The 20,374-nt window shown below is 48.1% G+C and overlaps 1 protein-coding gene across 1 annotated transcript in view; it reads left to right on the forward strand.

Moving 5' to 3' along the window:
* The first annotated feature begins 577 nt into the window (after window positions 1-577).
* The window catches only part of LOC124478033 (roundabout homolog 2-like), a 45,312-nt gene continuing 25,515 nt past the window's right edge, over window positions 578-20,374 (forward strand). The window contains exon 1 of the mRNA XM_047036142.1: window positions 578-1,555. Coding sequence (XP_046892098.1) covers window positions 1,432-1,555 — 124 coding nt within the window. The 5' untranslated portion in view covers window positions 578-1,431. The remainder of the gene's footprint in view (window positions 1,556-20,374) is intronic.

Here is a 20,374-nt window from a genome sequence, read left to right on the forward strand (position 1 = left end):
GTTTGTGTGTTGAACGTGTGAAGCAATTTGAAGGAAGATGTCTTGTAACTAATGCATATTGTATTCCGTTTGTTCGCTCAGTGTGTCTCCATGCCCATGTTCCATTGGGCCATAGTGTCACTGACAGACTCTCTGAGGGGTGAGCTCTGCTGGCTCCCAAACATGCCTGTCTGAACAGGCACCTCCGGGCTAGCTAGCTAGCAGCTGCAGGAGCTGTTTGCCAGGTTAAACCTCTTTTGCTGATCCCACACATACATACACACACACACGCACACACACTTACGAAGGTCACACAGAGCATGGGATGATAGTGAGGTTAATGCACCCAGCACATTTGTGAGTGAGAGTAGATCACAGATGCAAGGCTGCTTCTGCACTCGGGAGATTGGCTCTCTCCTTCTCCTTCCCTCTCTCCCTCCTTCTTTCTCCCTCTCTCCCACCTTCTTTCTCCTTCTCTTCCCTCTGCCTCCATTTCCTTCTCCCTCCCTCCCTCCCTCCCTCATTCTCTCGTTCCCTCCCTCATTCTCTCGTTCTCTCCCTCCCTCCCTCATTCTCTCGTTCTCTCTCTCCTCCCCTTCTCTGTTTCTCATGGTCGTTCTCTCTCTCCCTCGGTGGATCTGTTTTGTCAAGGCTGCAGTGTTGAGAGTGTCTCTGATCTGTCCCTTATATTCCTCTCAACACTGCCTCTCGTGATGTAAGAGGTGGGGGTGGCGGAGGGCGGATGCACACACACACTCACAAATACTGACACACATACTCTCTCTCTCACGCTCACACACACACACTCCCACAAATGGTATCTGGCGTTGCCTGAAGTTGGATCCCTTATGTGTCACTATCGCTGTCACCGGTCCTTTGCTCGGCTCTGAGCAACTTCACCACTGCAAGAGGAAGCACGTTACTCCAGACACTTTCCTACCTTCATAGGAAGGGTGAGCAGTGTTTCACCTGCTGGACTTTAGCCAATACCCCTCCAAGTCCGAGCAGCACCGGAGGACAAGAAGAAGAAGACAGAGAGAGCACTGGATCAAACCAAAAAAAGGATCGACATTTCAGAGGAGAGACTCAGAAAGCGGGGCTCTACTCTGCCTGTTAGTCCCTGCTGGGGTTCCAGTCTCTGGAGCCTGCTCGGCAGCCGCTTTCCCAAGGATCAGTCCAATACATCTGGAGTAAGAGGGGAGCCTGGGGGGTGCTGAGGGTTGTTGTGTGACCCCCCCCCCACCCCCCCGTGGAGCTACAGTGCTGTGGCCCAGTGGCCTAAACCCCGAAGCACAGGACAAGGAAGAGGAGGAGGTGGAGGAGTAGGAGGAGCGGGTGTTGTTGTGAATTCTCTCTCTCTCACAGCTGTGATATGACAGAGTGTGGGGCAGCTCTCCTGCCGGCCCTCTCCTCTCTGCTACTCTAGCCCCAGTCTGAGGTGAGGAGAGAGGCATGGCTGCCAGCCCGATGCCCCTTCTGCTGCTGGTTCTGCTGGGGGTCCTGGGGGCAGACTGTGGTCCTGGGGAAGGATCGGGGAGGTACAAGAGTGGGTGGAGGTCGAAAGGTGACAGGAGCCGTGAGTAACTTCATCTTTCCTATGTCACGCTGTTGCTCTTTCCTCCCTTCCTTCCTTCCAACCTTCATTCATCCTTCCTGCCTTCCTTCCTCCATCCCACTGTTTCTCTCTATCTCTTTGCTACATCCCTTGTTCTTCTTCTTATTTTCTCTCGTGCACAGACAGACTTGGCTCTGTGATTAGGTTATTTTTGTCATCTCTCTTTATTCTCCTGATCTCTTGAAGTTGGTTTGTCAGAGTTTCTATTAGCTTGCTTTTTCAGGTGCAAGTGTCACTTATTATAGAAGATGTTCAAATAATGACAATGTCTGCAAGCCCTGCTGGTTCTGAGGGTACGGCGTGTGTGGCTCGAGATGTGATGAATGTCTTTGAATCGCACGCTTCCTTTCTCAATCTCCTTCCTCTCCATCTCTCTTCCTGTATTCCTGGATGAATACCTCTCATCCACTCAGCCTGTGTCATCATTAGCCCTCCAATGATGAGTCGTGAAACCAATGCTCGGAGCGGAGAGTGCGATCATGTGCTATGCAAACAGGAGTGCTTCACTCAGACACGATTGCATTAGGGATACTGATGCAGCACCCCCGTGTGTGTGTGTAGGCACGTGTGTGTGTCGGCACGTGTGTGTCAGAAGAGGATCTTGCCATCATCCAGGAGTGTGTGTCTCCGGGCAGAGCCCCCCCGGCCTGGCTAATGGGATTGTTTGGCGTGCCACCGCTGATGGACGCTGAGTGATGAGCTGGACCAGCGAGTCCCTCCACGTCCGACCCTCTCTGGAGGGCGGAGCCAGATCGCTGCCCTGATACCGTTTCGAGATTAAAAGACTAGAGGGAAAAGCACTAAGTCATGCACCACAAGGTCCCCTGACAGCCCAAGGAGACAGCAGTATGTCTGGGTTGTCTCTGTCTTGTTGATGCGGCGAGTAGTTCTGCTATTGGAAGTCATTTTTTTATTGCTTCGCCTTTGAAAATAAAGAAATCATAAGAAATCAGTGTTTTTTGGTGTTGCCCAACAACTGGTAATCCAGATAGGGGAGTGTGAGGTAGTGTGAGGTAGTGTGAGGTAGTGTGAGGTAGTGTGAAGTAGTGAGGAGTAGAGTGAGGTAGTGTGAGGTAGTGTGAGTTAGTGTGAGGTAGTGTGAGGTAGTGTGAGTTAGTGTGAGGTAGTGTGAGGTAGTGTGAGGTAGTGTGAAGTAGTGGGGAGTAGAGTGAGGTAGTGTGAGGTAGTGTGAGTTAGTGTGAGGTAGTGTGAGGTAGTGTGAGGTAGTGTGAAGTAGTGGGGAGTAGAGTGAGGTAGTGTGAGGTAGTGTGAGTTAGTGGGGAGTAGAGTGAGGTAGTGTGAAGTAGTGTGAGTTAGTGGGGAGTAGAGTGAGGTAGTGTGAGGTAGTGGTAGGTAGTGTGGAGTAGAGTGAGGTTGTGTGAGGATGTGTGTGTGTGTCCAGTCCACCGGTGAGCTGCCTCTCTGGAGCTCAGATTGGAGGTAATGGCTCGTGTCAGTCTGATGGTTTACAATCTGCGTCACTCTCCCTCTGCAGGGGCTCTCTGTGTCTAACTGCCATCTTCAAATTCATAAAAACCCTCAGCAATGAAAAGTAATTTGAACTGTAATTTGCAGGTAACACATTCAAAATGCCAAGCCTTTCTCTCTTGTTCTCTCTCCTCGGCTTTGCATCCCGTTGTGTGCCTTCGAATGCACACTCAGAGACAGACACTTTCACAGTACATAAAAGCTGGTGTACATTCTTCCTGTCACTCTAACTGAGTGAAACCATGTGGCTTTTATGGTAGTGGTAGGGAGTGTGTGATGTGAGGAGGGGGGGTCCCTCTGCCCCTGTCATCCCTCCACATCGCCCACACCTGCCCCCTCACCTTCACCTCCACCTGACCCAGATGGAGGACGGTCACACACAAACGGACATCAACACAACTCCTTTCATGATATGCACAGGTGGTTGTCACCAGGCTGGGGATTACCACAATGTAACAGACACGTGTTACGGTACCCAACTACATTCCCACATTCAGGTTATGTCAGCCAGCTGTCTCTGTGCTATGGATGATGGTGAATGCCTATAGGAATGTGATAGGCTACTTGTCTCTTCCTTCTCGTTGTGGCGTGACATTCTTTACGTGAATCAGAGTTCTGTTTAACAGTCCTCAGGGAAACATTGGGGTTCGGATGTGAATGGACGCCGCACACAAAAGAGACTTTTGATGAAGTGAACAGGATCAAGTTCATGAGTTCATGAGTTATTTGAGTTACTTGGTTTTGTGTGCATCCTATAAACAAACAGCCAAGAGGCTGTCCAGTTCTAGTCCTTCAGTTTTCACCCACCCCTGTTTGTGATCCTGAGAACAGCTCTTGGGACAGCATGCAGCTGCAGGACCAGCTGGGACGGCCTTCTGTCCAACTGTGTCATCATTCATCATCAATAATTCAGCCAAGCGTGCCACCAGAATATCAGCTTGTAGTATAAGGAGAGTGAATTCCTTTCTTGACTCAAGAGAGGACCAGAGGGATTGCTTCCCAGCTCTCCCAAGCCCTCCCTAGCCCTGCCCAGCCCTCCTTAGCTCTCTCTTGAGCCCTGCCCAGACCTCCTTAGACATCTTCAGCAGACTTCACGCCTCACCAGCCCTCCCCAGAACTTTCCAGCCCGCCCCAGAACTTTACAGCCCTCCTCCTGCCCTCCCCAATCCTCCACAGGCTTCTTTAGCCCACCCCCCTCCCCCCTCCCCCAGCCATCCCCAGACATGTGTGGGCTGCCTGGGGCTTTGTTTCCCCAGCCTGTTCCTCCTCTCTGACAACACTTCATCCCTGTGATGGACGAGGCGGATTATGGGATTTCTGGCAGGTTTACTCTGCTCTCTATGCTAATAAGAGCCATATAGAGACCTGCCTGACACCTCCCTGACTGTGTAACCCTGAACTGAGGAGAAGGAAGGAGGGGGGGGCGAGGAGAGGATTTCAGATAAGAATTCTTACCAAATGCACTGATTCACTTTTGCAATGGCCCTCATCCTCTATAACACCTCTCTCTCTCACTCTCTCTCTCTCTCTCTCTCTCTCTCTCTCTCTCTCTCTCTCTCTCTCTCTCCGTGTCTCTCTCTCTCTCTCTCTCTCTCTCTCTCTCTCTCTCTCTCTCTCTCTCTCTCTCTCTCTCTCTCTCTCTCTCTCTCTCTCTCTCTCTCTCTCTCTCTCTCACACACACACGTGCAACGACTGTTTTTCTTTTTCTTACCGTTAGAGGTGACTTTTCAAGTTCATTGCTTTTTCTCCATTCCCACTCCTCTTCTACACACACACACACACACACACACACACACACACACGTTCCCCCTCCAGAAGGTTTAGACAGTTTTTAATTAGGTAACAATGAGCTGCGAAGCTCAATTACTGTCGCTGTTCCAAGGTCAGGGCCAAGCCAGAGGGAGGGAGGAGGGTCAGGGTGGATGAGTGGAGGGAGGGAGAGCACTGACATCATATTAGACATTGTCAGAATTTTCAGTCCACTAATTGATCGTTCAAAACACACACATGCCTGGTCCTTCCTCTTACCCTGTCTCTGTGCATCTCAACTAATGAAATCTTATTATGGTCAAATAACGTGTTTGTTTCTTCTCCTCTGTGTGCTGTGATAGCATCTTTACTTGACAGGCTGTGATTTATTGTCACCATATGAAAGTTGTCCTGAGACTCCTGGAGTCTTTGAGGCTTTTATGGGGTAGAACAGGACCTTGCAAGTTGTGAATTATGAGAAGAACTGAAACTTTCTGCTGAGGGAAGTGAAAAAGCAGGTGGCCGCTGCAGATCGGACACAGGTGATAAATATGAGGCAGTGAAAGGTGTGGGGGCAGAGCTGAGGCAGGGGGCTCAGGGGGGCTCGGGGGGGCTCAGGGTCTGTGAGGGTCAGGGGTGAGGGGTAACCCCTCGCTAAGGCAGGTCCTCAGGGGTTAGAAATCAAATGACACCGCTCCCTTGAAGTTTTATTCTCAATTTTCACGGCCTTTAGTCGAATTTTCTTTCCGTCATTGTAAGTCAAATGCTGTAGCCCAGATGAGTCAACGCCACTACTTCCACCTCAGGGTTGAACCAGTGTGCTTTTGAATTAATCTTCTCGTGCAGTCCCCAGTCTCTCCCACTAGGGGCACTAGTGTCTTAGATGCAGCTTCTCACATAGACTCCAGACCTATGGACATATCTGAGTGTGCAAGTACGGCTCTAAGCTATCTGATCTAATTGATTTAGAATACGATCTATGGGTGTCTTGGTATTGCTCAGTGGCAGAGGAGTTGAAAGCAGATCTAGAGGTTACAGGTTCAAATCTCTCCAGTGTTTCGCATTAAAATAAGTGTCTGCTAAATGAATACATAACATAATCTCCAGTTTTTCGCTCAGTTTAAAAGGAATGCTAAGCTGGAGGTCACGGTTGGCGTTGGTTTCATTTCAATTCCTTAAACAAAAAGCATTTGAAATCATTAGGTTAGCTCTTATTATTATGGAATTTGTAATTGCTATTTTAATTAAAAACTCTACATTGACTAAATGGAAAATCACCATGCAAGAGAAAAATCAATCTCTCAGCAGAACTGAAACCGATGCTGTGTGTGTGTCTGTGAGTGTGATGTGTTTGACAGAATGGTTCCCTATTAAAGGACAGGACGTCAGCTCATGTCATTCATCTCTGAGCTGATCTGAGTGTTCTGTCTCCTGGTTGCCTGGAGCACGTGGGACAGGACCTTGTGACAGGGCTGGGCCAGACGTGCAGCATCCCACCACAGCAGCAGCAGGACAGGCTGTTCCCCATCACATACACGCAGGGCCGCTGGGGCCCCTGCTTCCTGTTTGTCCTCTCTCGTCCCGTGATGAAGTGGTAATTACAGGCGAGCTTCACCAGGCACCAGAGCCAGACAGTCTAACACACCATGTAGTCTTCTCTGTGTAAAACAGTGTTGGTCACGCTATTGAGGCCACATGCTATTATAATAGTTCCATGCTTGAGACTGTCCAGTCTCTCCTCATCTCTACTCTGATGCCAGACAAAAACATCGATCAGTCAAGCTATTTTTTTTAATCAAATGCAGTCTCCTGTCGACCAGCATTGGCCTTTGCCTACTCTGCCAGTCATGTCCAACTGTCATGGCTGTTGACTATGGTTGCTAGGGCGGCAGGTCTGTTCCAGCTGTATCAGTCTTGGAGCAGGGAGGTCTGACTGTGTGTGCATCAGCATCTCCCCGTCGCTGACACAGCGCTTACACACACCATTTCCTCTCAGCAATCCCCCTCTCTGGTCTGGTCTGTCTGACCTCAGCCCCGTTCGGCCAGCCTCTCTCCTCTCCAACACACGGTCCCGGGTTAGACTCAGGTCTTCTCTATTCCACATGTGTGCACTGAGATATACGATCCAGCTGTTTCCACAACACACAGACAGATGGGAGATTTTCTTTCAAACTTGAAGTCAATATGGGTTGACATCACCAATGAGGAGTTTCAAAATCTAGGCCAAGGTTACAACCTAATGACAAACAGTCTTTTATCCCCACCTTATCGATCACGTCACGACAGAAAACTTCCTTGTGATATCTGGGTTGTGAATCCACTTCTCTCCAAAGTGGAGTCCTACCTGAGTGAGGGAGTTGTAGAACTGTGACCGATGCTTTGGCCCTGGGGTGGAGCCTGGCGGTGTAGGGCTGGGAAACTCAAATCATCCCATTTTTAATTAGCTTGATAACAAGGAATCTGGGCAGAGACAAGGGCATCTCGGGTCTTTGTAAAGAGGGGGGTTGAACAAGGCTTTGTAAAGAAGCAGTAGAGTGGATAATGAGACACTGAGGATGAAAACTGATTCACGGTTCTATAGAGAAGCATCAGAAGTGCTCACTGTTTATTTAACACCACCGTTCACCTACTTGACACCCTCTTTCATCAGAGACACTCCCTTGATCCTAAAAACCTGTCAACAGCTCATAAGGGCCGACACATAGCAACACATGCAGCGTTGTGTTCATGGACCAGTGGAAAGGACATGCTCTATATTACTTTCCCTCTGTCAGTTTTACTGAGCAGATTTATAAGGTCAAGCCAAGCAATGTTTGTGCAATTCGCTATTGTTTACCTAATGGCTGTTTGTCCTCTCTCGACAGCCCCACAGAGTCTGTCAGTAATGCTGCTAACAGACCTGCCGTGGGGAACATACTAGGGCTGTACTGCAGAATTGAAAACAGGAGAGGAGTAGACCAACACCACATGAAGGCCCTAGTGGACATATTAGCACCAGATGTGACACAGGGCCCATGTCCCCCCCCCCCCACACGGATGTAACAAAAATGTTGTCGATGTCTCGTATGATTTACAGCACTGTGGATGCACTGCAGTCAGGCGTGGACGATTGCATTCAAGACTGGATGGTGTGTGACCACTTTTTGCTCTTGCCGCTTTCAAGGACAGGGTGATTAGTTTCTCTCTGCTGGAACAACCTAAAAAATCCTCTCTCTTGATTCTTCTGTGTGTCGTGTGTGTATTCGACTCGTGTTCTAACCTAACAGATGGTAATGTTGTACTGCCCCTTGTCTCTCCCAGCTCTGCTGCAGCCTCCACTGAGAGAGTCACCTGCCTCTAATAAATGTGTGGGATTCTGCGTGTTGAGTGCGTGAGACTGAGAAGGGGGAGGGGGAGGCGTTGACAAGGGGGCGTGAGAGAAGGCCCCTGCTCCATCTTTTGTTGCTTTTCATGCCTCTGCTGGATTTATGCTCTGCCCTCAACCTGTCACCCCTGGGCACTTCCCCCCTGGGTCAGGTGGTACCACAGTTTTCTGCCTAACAGCGTCTAGAATACCTCATCATTCACACCCTGGTAGATATAACCATTTCCCCTGATGTTTGAAATGGTTGTCAGGCCTTAACCATTGTTCTTCATAACATCTGTATGAGTCTGGATGTTATGGAAATTTAAATGCACTCCAAACTTGGCACGGACGCCACCATTTTCATTATCTTAGTTGATTATGGCAGCTCTTTAATATCCGATCTAGACCTTCTTCAGAGCCAACAGGATCAGAAAAAAACGGACATCTAAGAATTAATATCATGTAATGAAATCAAATGCCTTGAAATCTGATTCTTTGAAAAGCCTCTGATCCTGTGAATATTGAGAATATGCTTGCCATGTTAGGAAGCCAGCCTATGAGAGGAGTTCTGCGTATAAGCCTGTGGAAAATCAGTTATATTGTTAAGGGACGGACAGTTCAATAAGACACCAGTGTAACTCTATTTAGAGGCTCATCTCAGAAGAGCCCGGATGGCTTTGATGTCTGGTATCTGGCTAGCACGTATCAGTTTGGCTTCACTTCTGAGGTTCATTTACAGACACCAAAATGAAATCAGTAACCAGTGCACATGGGTATATGAAGCATCTACAGTTTCCAGTGTATATGTGTTTATGTGCTGCAGATGTAACTCTACAGTACTGTGATGACTAAAGCTGTAAACAATTGTATGATTGTGTTAATGATATATATGTATATCACTTGGAAGGTTGAAATAAACCTGTCCTTGAAATCACTGTGGTTTTGAGTAAGTTGCACTCTAAGTCCTTATAAAGCTTTCTGAATTGTTTTATGGCCTGTAATTATCTTGTCATTTATCTGTATGCCATCTGTAAGGAGAGCAAGTCAAAACAAGTCTTGATTTGGTGGGTGACGTTGTCCTATTTGAGTGTGTGTCCATGTGTGTGATAGTGTGGGGACTATTCAGGTTCATAAAGGGCCATATGTTTCAGTGATGATTAGAGTTGTAGGAGTTTATCATGTTGGAGGGATATTTGTCTACATGCATCCCATATTTAAGGCCTATTCGATTTCTCAACTTTTACACTTTAAATACTTTACCAGTGAATCAGTGCATTCCAAGGGGACAGGAAAATGTATGGTATACTTGTCACAAAACTCTCACACTGTAAATCTTTCACGATTCCTTCAGAATTTCAGCCCCCGCTCAAACCTACCCTCAGGTTAAAAAACATTTCTTCTCCTCCAATGCTCTTTCCCTCCGTCTATCGAGTTTCATTTGCAAAGGCTTGAAAAATAATTTATCATATGGGCCAGGTTGTGCAGCCCTCAAGGCAGGTCATTGTGACAATGATGAGGACAAAGTCCTCGGGTGAGATCCATAAGAGGACTCTTTAGAAGGACGACATCCCCTTGTAGTGGGTCACAAAGGCTCATGTTACATTCTTCTCTGGTGTGGTAGTTGAGCCCTGAAACACTGATCCCTGACTCCTGTAAGCCTGACATGAAGCTATATTGTAGATCAAAAACCCAAGCCTTTGAAGGTGCTGAGCTAAAAAGGGTTCTCTCTCTCTCTCTCATGCCTCTTTGGGGATATCAGAGCCAATCCTGGGGGCCTGAAGGATGACACAGGCCTCGCCTCGTCTCTGAACAGAGAAACCCATGTTACCTGCAGTCAGAGAACAAGGCTTATCATGTCAGAATGCAGATGCTGCGTGTTAACGGCCCCTCTGTCGGTCCCCCTGATGGTCTCTGCACATCTGCGGCGCTGTTGCCGCGCCCACCAAGGCTTGGCACAGCCTCTGGTTGAGTAAGCCTCGGTATTGATTGTCTTTGTGTCAAGTGCAGATCATGAGATGTCTCCTCTGGAGAAAGCTGAGGACTGGGCTGGATGCCTGGGTTGCTGCTTCCCTCTCTGTTTCACACACTCATTCACATCTCCTCTGATCAGACATCAGCACAGGACAGACTGAGTGCATATCTGCATAGGCTCTGGTTGGGACTCAGACTGTTTTGTCTACAGTTTTCGGGGCATTTGCATACCCATGTTTCTGGTGGCTGATCACAGATCTGTGTGAGGTGAGGATGAGGCTGGGGAGAGGTGATAACGGATGCTATTGGTTCCACTTGCTGGTGTTCAGATGCCATGTTGATTGAACAGCGGCGGTAGAGTTCAGTTGCACAAAAAAAAGAACAATGTAATTACCTTGAAGCAATTATACAATTTTTGCATGCAAACCACCTAACCACTGAGCGATTTATCTCAAAACTAGGAGGGACAGTTTTTTTCCAATTACATGCTTGTTGATTTGAATCCAATTTGAGAGATAGGGTTTAGCTTGACAGATCTTAAGACTCCAGTTCGGCTACAGTATATTTGATATTTTATAACAGACCAATCACCATTGTGTCTACAGAGGCATTTGGTTTAAACTTCTTTGTCTCTTTTCATGTTGCCAAGATTGTTTGGGGAATACAAGTTTTGACACTGTCATGGGATATGTGGTATTCTGGTCAAGACTGAGAGACACTAAAAGTTCCGAGCACTAACCCCTCCGTGTGACAGCAGTGTGGGAAGGAGTGTTTGTGGTCACAAATGGGATCACACTTCTCAGAATAGCGCAGTGCTTAAGAATGTAAAGTGACATACAGTATGGGAATTTCATTTGACATAATTGCTGAATACAGCTCATGGAATGACCAAGGTTCAGTAAAGACACGAAGATTCTTTGGAACAGAAATAAACGTTCCTCTGTTTGGCCTCTCAACACGAACTATGACTAATGTGGAAAAACTCAAAGGTCAGTAAACCTCACAATGCAGATAGGTGATAATTATACATCTGCTCAGTCACTTAGCATACAAACACACCCATGGTTATTAAGTCATTTGTTTGGGCCATAACACAGATTGGCTGTGAAGGGATGGAGCTGAACGAAGAGTCTGGGCTAAACTTGGTGTTGGGTGTCGTCAGATCAAAGGGTGATGAGGTGATTCATCATAGGCTGCACTCTCTGCCTCCATAATTAAAAGTTGCAGAATTCCCCTCTATTGCGGCGGTGACACAGAGCTAATGACAGCAGCCGCTTCAAGGCATGGAGAGGTGACGGGCGGTGACAGGATACTGGCCTATGCATGGGGGATGTACACAAGCACGCTACAGTTAGAAACTATTTTCACTCACCGCAAAGGTGTGTCTGGGTGCTACACTTACTTCCTGTCTGTCACACTAGTCTAAAACATAGAAACAATGCTATGAAGCAGAGCTGCTAAAAGCTTTTATCAGAGTTTGTCATAACCTTGGAAGCAAATCAGTGACATCATGTTTGGAATTCACCTCTTTAAAGTGAATTTATTTCAGTGTAAAAAAGGAGCCTTTTCGAGCCGCCTGAATTTGGATCTTTTTGAATTTCTGAAGCTTGATTATTATTTTGAATTTTTGGATATGGATTCTTTTGGCTCTACTTATTTTTTTTGAAGTTTTTTGGATCTGAATTTCACCATTTGAATTTGAGCAGCTTGAATTTAGTATTTTTGAAGTTGTGTTTTTGAATCTGAATTCAAAACCAACAAATTTGGTGGTGTTTAAATTTCAACAAGTATTCAATGCCTTTTAAAATTCAAAACATTTTGTCACTGATTTGTTTCCATATTTGGAGTCTGCTGTATTTGCTGACACCACTTGAAGTGCCACACCCCTGACAGAACCAATTTCTTTGTACTGAGAAGGTATTTCCTGTCCCTTGACCTCCACCCCCCCCCCCCCCCCACACACACACACACACAATCCCCATCCTCATGTTGCTGCAGTAGCACATGCCAGGTGGTGTTACTGAGATGGACCTCTGAAGGGAGGAGAACGGCCTTGCGTCAGCTTCTCATGATGTCACAACAAGTTCAGACTTCTGCATCTGCACCTGTCTCCCATGACAACATTGTTGTTCTAGAACACAGATACAGAAAACTCAAGTAGGCTTGGAGCATTACTTCAGTCCTGCTGCTGTCTGAAGGTGAAATATCCTAAAAATCTTATCCCATAATATATATATGGTATAAGCTATTTTGCATATACTGTAACAAATCATCTGTACAAGTTCATATTCGTTTCTCTGAACTGCTACCGTGGTAACACCTGTTGGGCTCTGCTGCCTCAGTGAGTGAGTGAGTTATTACATATCAAGTCAGTCAAGAGTCGTCAAATGTTAGCTACCCCTAAAGCCAATCAGCTTTATTTATTCTGGAGCAGTTTCTGCGTGGTGTTTGTATTGCTGCGGTTACCGTCAGCGCTCTGGGTGATCCCGTCAGCATGAGATGACAGATTATTCTTCCTTCTGCATTTGTACTTTTAATTAACCACAATGATCAAATCATGTGAGAGGAGGAGTGAAGCCAATCTGTGCTCCAACTTGGAGAACAGAATCTGACATGTTCATCAGAGCTCGGAAACCAAACTATTGCATTCTGTCAGGAAGGTGTCTGAGGAATGCGTGTTCATGCAGCCCTAAAGTTGATGTTAGACTTTCTGAATAACTTTATAACGAAGTCAAACTGGGTCACTGAACACACCAGTGTCTACACAGTCGGCACAGAGGATTATTCTGTAATAGAAACTTTTGAAGCAAACTTTTCTGGAACGTTTTCCTTTACACTTCAATTGGGTTCTTCAATTTTATTATATATACATATTTTTTATAGCGAAATGGCATCAATTGCCTTAATCTTTTTCATCCTCTGACAACAGCAGCTAGACAACCGCTCTGCCAGGCCTCAGAGGTTTGGCGTAGATCTGAGTCACACACCCTACCGTGTCATTCCACCTAGTTCCATTGCATTTGTGTCAGAAAGCGTTTATGTTTTTCTGTGTAAGTGGAGGTGCAATCAGGGGCCAGGGCAGCTGTTCTGGAGAGGAGAGGGAAAAGAGGACCTTGAGTGCTCACGCAGCGGGGAGTGTACACATCGCACGTCTCTCAGCAGTGAACTAGGCTGCATTGCAATAATTTCACTCAGCACCTGCATAGCTCACGCACACACACACTCACACATTCTCACACACATTCACACACACACACACACACACATACACAAAAGGACCTGTCCAAAGAAGCATGCGGTGGCCTCGTTGTGATCATTAGTATTGTGGCGTGCACACTGTGAGACGCCGAGGAGGGTTTGAGACGCCCTCACATGCATAATCTTCTTTTCAGAGCCTGCTAGATGAAGAGAGAGGGGTGTGGCAGGGTTAAAGAGGGTAGGGGGGCTCTCTCCTCGGGGGGGGGGGGGGGGGGTACAGTGACAGGGTCTACAGTAGATGAAGGACCTCTCTGATCCTTGTCTCAGGGCTCCTCATTGTCCATGCCAGGGCTGTGGAACTGTGGGCAGCCTGGACCCCCCCCACTTCCACCCCTGTGAGTTATTTTCATGTCCAGTCACAGCCCTCTCACTCATACCTTCTCGCTGTCAGGACTAGGGGGTTCAACAGCCCAGGAGGGGTTTGGATACTTTGAAGGCAACTCTAAAGTTTAACGTGTGCGATTTTCGACACTTTTGAATTAAAAGACAGTCCTTTCTTCTAAACTTTCTTCTTTTTCAATAGACTGAAATGTGTGAGCTCTCACTAGTCCTAGCAGTAGAGAGTTTTGCCTCCGCTTGCACAGACACCCCGCCCCCCCCCCACACACACATACACACACACACACCCCTCAACCCAGACAGACGTTTTCTTTCTCCTCCCCTCCAGCAATGTGTTCTCTTTGTGTGTGTTTCCAATCTTCAGGCTTGATTAAAACCCTATTAGAGATGCATGGCCTAGAGTAAAAACACAGGCAGAGCCATCCACATGGAAACGAGCGAGAAAGTGCACACACAGAGAGAGGGAGGGAGGGAGAGAGAGAGAGAGAGAGAGAGAGAGAGAGAGAGAGAGAGAGAGAGAGAGAGAGAGAGAGAGAGAGAGAGAGAGAGAGAGAGAGAGAGAGAGAGAGAGAGAGAGAGAGAGAGAGCAACCGAAGTGAAGCAAAAAAAACTGCCTGTCTCTGCACACAAAAACATCTCCCACTTTCCTTCTCTCATTGTCTGTTTTCAGTGAAAAATCAAAATACAGTTCCACTGGGAGTGGAATGTGTCCTATTGGTCCTATCAAATGCAACAAAGCCGAAGGTAGAATTTAAATAAAAGAAAGTTAAATGTTTTTTTACATTTCCACAACCAGCTGAAAGTTGTCAATATCTTCTCTCTTTTACTCTGCAGCAAACACAAAACTATTTTTTTTACTATTAACTTGAAATAGCTTAGACCTTATCACAGCAAGACCTTCCCATCAGTTTGTTTGGGAGTACTGTAACTCATTAAACATCAGGCACCAGTCCTGTATAACAAGCCTTGGACTCAGACAACCCCCCCCCCCACACACACACACACACACACACACACACACACTCACCAACAAACACTCCTCATCGCCAGACCATTCATCATGCCAGGGCCAAAGCACTGCAGCCAATACGTGACCAGATAACAACGACACAGCAGAGAGATTCTCTCCCCAGCTCCTTCACATCCATTAACTGCTGCTTGTGTTTTTCAAACTAAGCATGCAGAGCCATGCAGGCATTAAACAAGACATCGGGCTTACTGCCTTGTCACATAGAGCTTGTGCTGTCGTAGCATCGTGGGGGGTAATGACTTGGTGTGTTACAGAGGACCTCCTATGACTGCACAGTAGCAACACTGGCTGGGTGGGTCCTCGGCCCTTGGTTGATGCCAGTACCCCATGAATTTGTCCAATCAGGGTGGAGAATGACCCGGAAAACATGTTGTGCCCTTTTGGTGTTAGACTGGGGCGAGGAGGGCTGGAGGGTGGGGGGGCGCCAGGAGGGTTGGCAGGGGCAGGATGGAGGGCGTGGGGGGTGGTATCTTTGTATTCACACTGGAGCCGTCGGGCATGCACACATGGACCTCAGTAATGAGCCAACAGGGTAGCTGGGTTGAGAGGCAGTACTGGGGCTCTTGGAGTAGTAGAGGAGGGGGAGGGGGCTCTGGGGGGTGGTGTCATGCCCTTGTCTCTCTGTCCTGGTGCCCCAGGGGCAGCTGGGTCCACCACCTGTTAATGGAGTCTGAAGTGCCCTTTAATTGGCTCATCCCAGTGAGACAGAACAGGCCTAGGACAGAATTAAAGATGCAAAACAGAAAAACAGGAGGACTGGGAGGGAGTAACTGGAAAATCAAAAGCTGGAGGATGATAATGGTGATCATGTGTGTGACAATGTATTATTTAGCAGACACGTTTATCCAAAGCAACACTCAATTGTATTCCACTTAGTATTGCTAGTTTATGTATCCTTAGTATAGTTAGACCATATATCTAAATTTAAGATTCCTATATGTTTACTGTATGCACCTTCCTGCCAAAGCAAATTCCTTGTCTGTGCAAACTTTCATGGCGAATAAATCCCTTTCTGATTCTGATTTCTGATTCTGAAAAGGTTTTGAATCGGATTTGATTGGAATGTGCAACCTCTTGGTCTATAGTCAAACTCTGTACCTCTGAGCTACACCCATGTCATGGATCTGGGCAGGGGTGACATGTCCTGTGTGGAAACAACTTGTCTGTACTGAATCTCTGTTGAACATCATAACCATGGCAAACAATCTAAAAAATGGAAAGCTCGGGTGTCAGCCTGAGCTCAACCATCAGAATAGTACATCGTGTACTTAAATGATAATATGCTCGTATTTGTCAAGTCAGACAGACAGACTGGCTGTGTTGAATGTTGTCTTTGTTTGTACGTCATGATTCCATTGATGTGGATTCCATACATGTCCTGTGTAAAATGTGTGCCTGTGTCCATATTCATGTTTCATATTCTGTTCCCCTGTCTCCCGTGGTGCTGTCAATCAGACTTGTTTGGGTAAACAGTGAGAGAAACTGTGCGTGGGAGTGTGATGGGCACAGCACAAGCTCCCTCCTCTGCCACAGCACTGCTGTAATTACAACACCACAGGCATCCCAGGGGGGCACAAACACAACGTGTTCACGTGTTCATGTGGAGCCACTTTCATCAAACTCTAACGTTGAATGTCACCATTCGGACCATGCGGATATGATGTTTTTTGTGTGTTGGCTGTGTTGTTTAGACGATGCAAAGGGGTCTGTCATGTCTCTAAAGGTGGGTGGGGCTCGAATGAATGAGGGGTCACACTCTTCCACACTCGGCTGATCTGAAGTACTCTCTGATGAACTATTCTGTCAGCACCTCTGCTATTTATCCTCCCCGACAGCAGACCCCGTAGAGGAGAGAAGGCACTTCAGACAGACTGCCTTTCAGTCAGCTGTGGAACTGGGATCCTCCTCCCCACAGCCTCCTCTGGTCCCTCTGGCCTGCATTAACCCCCTGTCACTAGGGAACAATGAGAGTGGGCATGGCTCTGCTGATTTATCCCTCACATGGCCATCATGAGGGCACAGTTGGGGCCCCCGGAGCCCCCATTAGCCATACGTCTTGCCCCACTCCACCCTCCCCCTCCCTCAGTCCCACCCTCACACCTCCTGTCACCCAGACCCGACCTGTCACTCAGCCCATCAGACAGTCACAATGGTGCTAGGATCACAATCAAAGAGAACGGATTAGGAATGACTTGGAAGTGTCTCCATCAGTTAGTGTGTGTTTGTGTGTGTATATGTGTTTGTGTGTGCATGTGTGTGTGTGCATGTGTGTGTGTGTGTGTGTGTGTGTGTGTAGGATGGGGCACTCAGTTAGGGGAGGAGTGTCCTGACCCTCCCTGCTCAGTCTTGCCCATATGCTCCCTCAAGAAGGCAGCCAGTCATGGCTCCTGATAGGGTAGATGGAGCACCCCCTACACACACACACACCCCCACACACACACATCACGGCTACTCGCACACATACACACACACTCACAGCACGACCACCAAAACAGCGCAGTATGGGAACCCACTCCCACTGAGAACAGCTTAGTACCAGCCATCAGTCTTGCTCTGTCTGCAGGCAGAATCTCATCCTGCCACACACACACACACATCGCACCACTCACACACTGCATCACACACAGGATCCACACACTGACCTGTGCCCTGATCCAGACCCAGGAGACCAGAGACCCAGGACACCAGGCAGTCTTCTTGGATTATTCACAGCCACTGGATATTGGATTTGAAAGGGATGTGGGTGGGTTGCACCTCTCTCGGAGGGCACAGGAGGAGCATGTGCCCTTTGAGTCTGGCTCTGCTGAGCGTATGCAGCCTCTGCTCGTACCAGGCGGGCCAAGGGCAGGAGGCTAGCGGGGAGAGGATGCCCCTGGACTCAGTGCCTGTGGTGTTATTGTTGACAGAGACGGGGGCCACTCAGGAAGGGGTCAGCCAGGGGGCAACGCCAGCCCCCACCAGCCAGCACGAAGACGACAACTCCTTGGGCTACACAGGTACCAACGTCGCTGCTTGTCCCTGCTCCATCCGTCATCATCCATCCGTGTTGTGCCTCCCCATGCGATGGTGGAACTTCTTCTCATATTAATGATATTATAATATGGATTTGTCTGTGTGTTATTAATACCAGTATTGATTGATGCAATGACCACGGAAGTACATTAATATCCATGTAATCAATGGAGTGAGATAGTGTCAGAATAGGTTCACATGGTGCACCTAAAATGTTAGCCCTATACTGTTATTAAAGAGAGGCTAGACTACTGTAGACTCTGGGGAAATTCAAACAGCAGAAACTCCAGTAGGAGATCTTTGATGGAAATGTAATTAAAGAAGTGGGTCATTGTTAACCCGTGGTGAATGTAGAAAGAAGAGAATTGTGGGAGAGTGAGTGTCATTGTGCTACGTGTCTCTAGTGACTCCAGAGCTCTGAGGGGAGATGGGAACCAGGAAATGGGACCATAACCTCTGGGAGCCTCACACACAGACACACAGACACACACACACAATTCTGTCTGGAGTGGATTACAGATGAGGCGTGTGTTTGGTTATTTCTCTGGCAGTTCTCCTGGTGCGAGGGGAAGTTGTGTCCACCATGTTGCCCCAGCGAGTATCCCTGTCTCCCTGGGTGATTTATTGGGCCGCACACAGGTTTTCTCAGCTCCAGGAAGTCCCCAGCAGAAACAGGAAGTCTAAATGAACTGCTAGAGTCATTAGCGGGGTACATCACTGTGTGTGGCGCAGAGCTCAGATATGTCTTGAAAACCAAAGTTTAGGACCGCCGAAAATAGAGAGACTGCACAAATAGTTTCAGGCTTATTGCAGATGAAATGTTCCTGTGCCTGCATTTCTACAGTAACTGCATATATGTATTGGTTGTGTGCGACCGAGGTGGATAGAGAGCTGAATATGCGGATATGTTAGTGCCATAACTATTGTAAATACACAGCACATAGCTGTACCTTCATCCCTGCTGACTGATCAGGCTGCTCCTCCCTAAGCTGTCCCAGCATGCACTTCACCAGGCAATCCCAGCATGCACTTCACCAGGCAGCAGGAGCCGGCTCTGTGGGTGAGGCTGAGCGTGACTTTAGACAGCTACCGTGACTATCACACCGCACAGAGCCACGCACAGCAGCCTCCATCTGCCACCTCTCTATTTGTCCGTTTATGGTAATAAAGATGTGGGGGACAGTGAGGGACCTGATAGTCGTCAGGCTGCCCGGCTGCCCCTTATGATTGGCTGTGGGGCAGAACAGAAGTACAGATATGTCATTTCCTTGGTGAGGCGGGTGTCCCTGAGCGCAGGTCGTTCACAGCACTGATGCGTGACCTAGCGTGGAGGAAGGAGCCCTGAGGGGCAGTCGGAGAGAGCATACCAGGCTGGCTATTCCAGTTGGACTGATAAACAGATGGAGAACAGATGTACAGTATTGTAGTGCGTTAAATCCTCAATTGTCACAACCCTGTGGGAGAGTTCCATCAGGAGGCGTTAAGGTTAGGGGCGCTGTGTCCTTGTGGGGTGGAGGGCTCTCAGGAGCTGGTGTTGCAGGCAGGCCAGGCTATATTCATCTCCCATGCTGGAGAGTCAGTTTCTCTCTTATTGATGTGCAAGCGGAGCGTTGTGCGCTGGGCGACATGGCGCTGACAGCTTTAGCGTGGGAGAAGATGGAGAGCTCTATTCTCTATCCGTCCTGAGCTCTCATTACAGGACCCCGCAGTGGCCTTGAGTCCCCATCCTGCAAACCAATCTGCTCGTGTCACCGCTACATGCATTACCCAGGGTACCGCTGGTGCGTCTGAATGTCTCCACAGAGGGGAAGCCGTGCTCATCAGTGTAAGTGCCCGAGCGCTCACCATGCTGGGAACAGGGGAGTCCTGCGGGGGGGCAGTCTCTCTCTCTCTCTCTCTCTCTCTCTCTCTCTCCCTCTCCCTCTCCCTCTCCCTTTCTTTCTTTCTTTCTTTCTTTCTCTCTCTCTCTCTCTCTCTCTCTCTCTCTCTCTCTCTCTCTCTCTCTCTCTCTCTCTCTCTCTCTCTCTCCCTCTCCCTCTCCCTCTCCCTCTCTCTCTCTCTCTCTCTCTCTCCCTCCCTCTTTCTCTTTCCCTCTCTCTCTCTGTGTCTCTCTCTCTTACGTTCCCTCTCTTTCTCTCCCTCCTCAGCTTCAAAGCACTCAGTTCCCACAAGAGCGGCAGGGTCGTGGCCGAGCCTGAAGCAGTGATTCCACTTGAGATGTAATGAGTTGTAGCACGGCTCCTCAGTCCTACACAGGGGCCACCCCTCAGCCTCTGTGCGGGCCCCGGAGGTTTACCCTGCCCCTTGTCCAATTTCTTTTCATCTCTGTGATCCCCTTAGCTTAGCTTACCGCTGTCCCAGGAAATAGGTCTATTAGCCCTTCCTCTCTAGGCCGGGTCACAGCAGTGCTGTCAAGAGGGGCTGGAGTAGGGAAAGGATTTGGGTGAAGAGTATCAGGGGTTATACACAGAGAGATTCATTATTCACATGCACGTTTACGGCAGGATTTGATGGCTTCATCGCCATTGTTGTGGTTAACATAGATGGAACATGGATGTGATCCTGTTAAACACTAAGTGTCTGCTAA

The sequence above is a fragment of the Hypomesus transpacificus genome, chromosome 15, assembly GCF_021917145.1.
Source record: "Hypomesus transpacificus isolate Combined female chromosome 15, fHypTra1, whole genome shotgun sequence".
Taxonomy (NCBI): Eukaryota; Metazoa; Chordata; class Actinopteri; order Osmeriformes; family Osmeridae; genus Hypomesus; species Hypomesus transpacificus.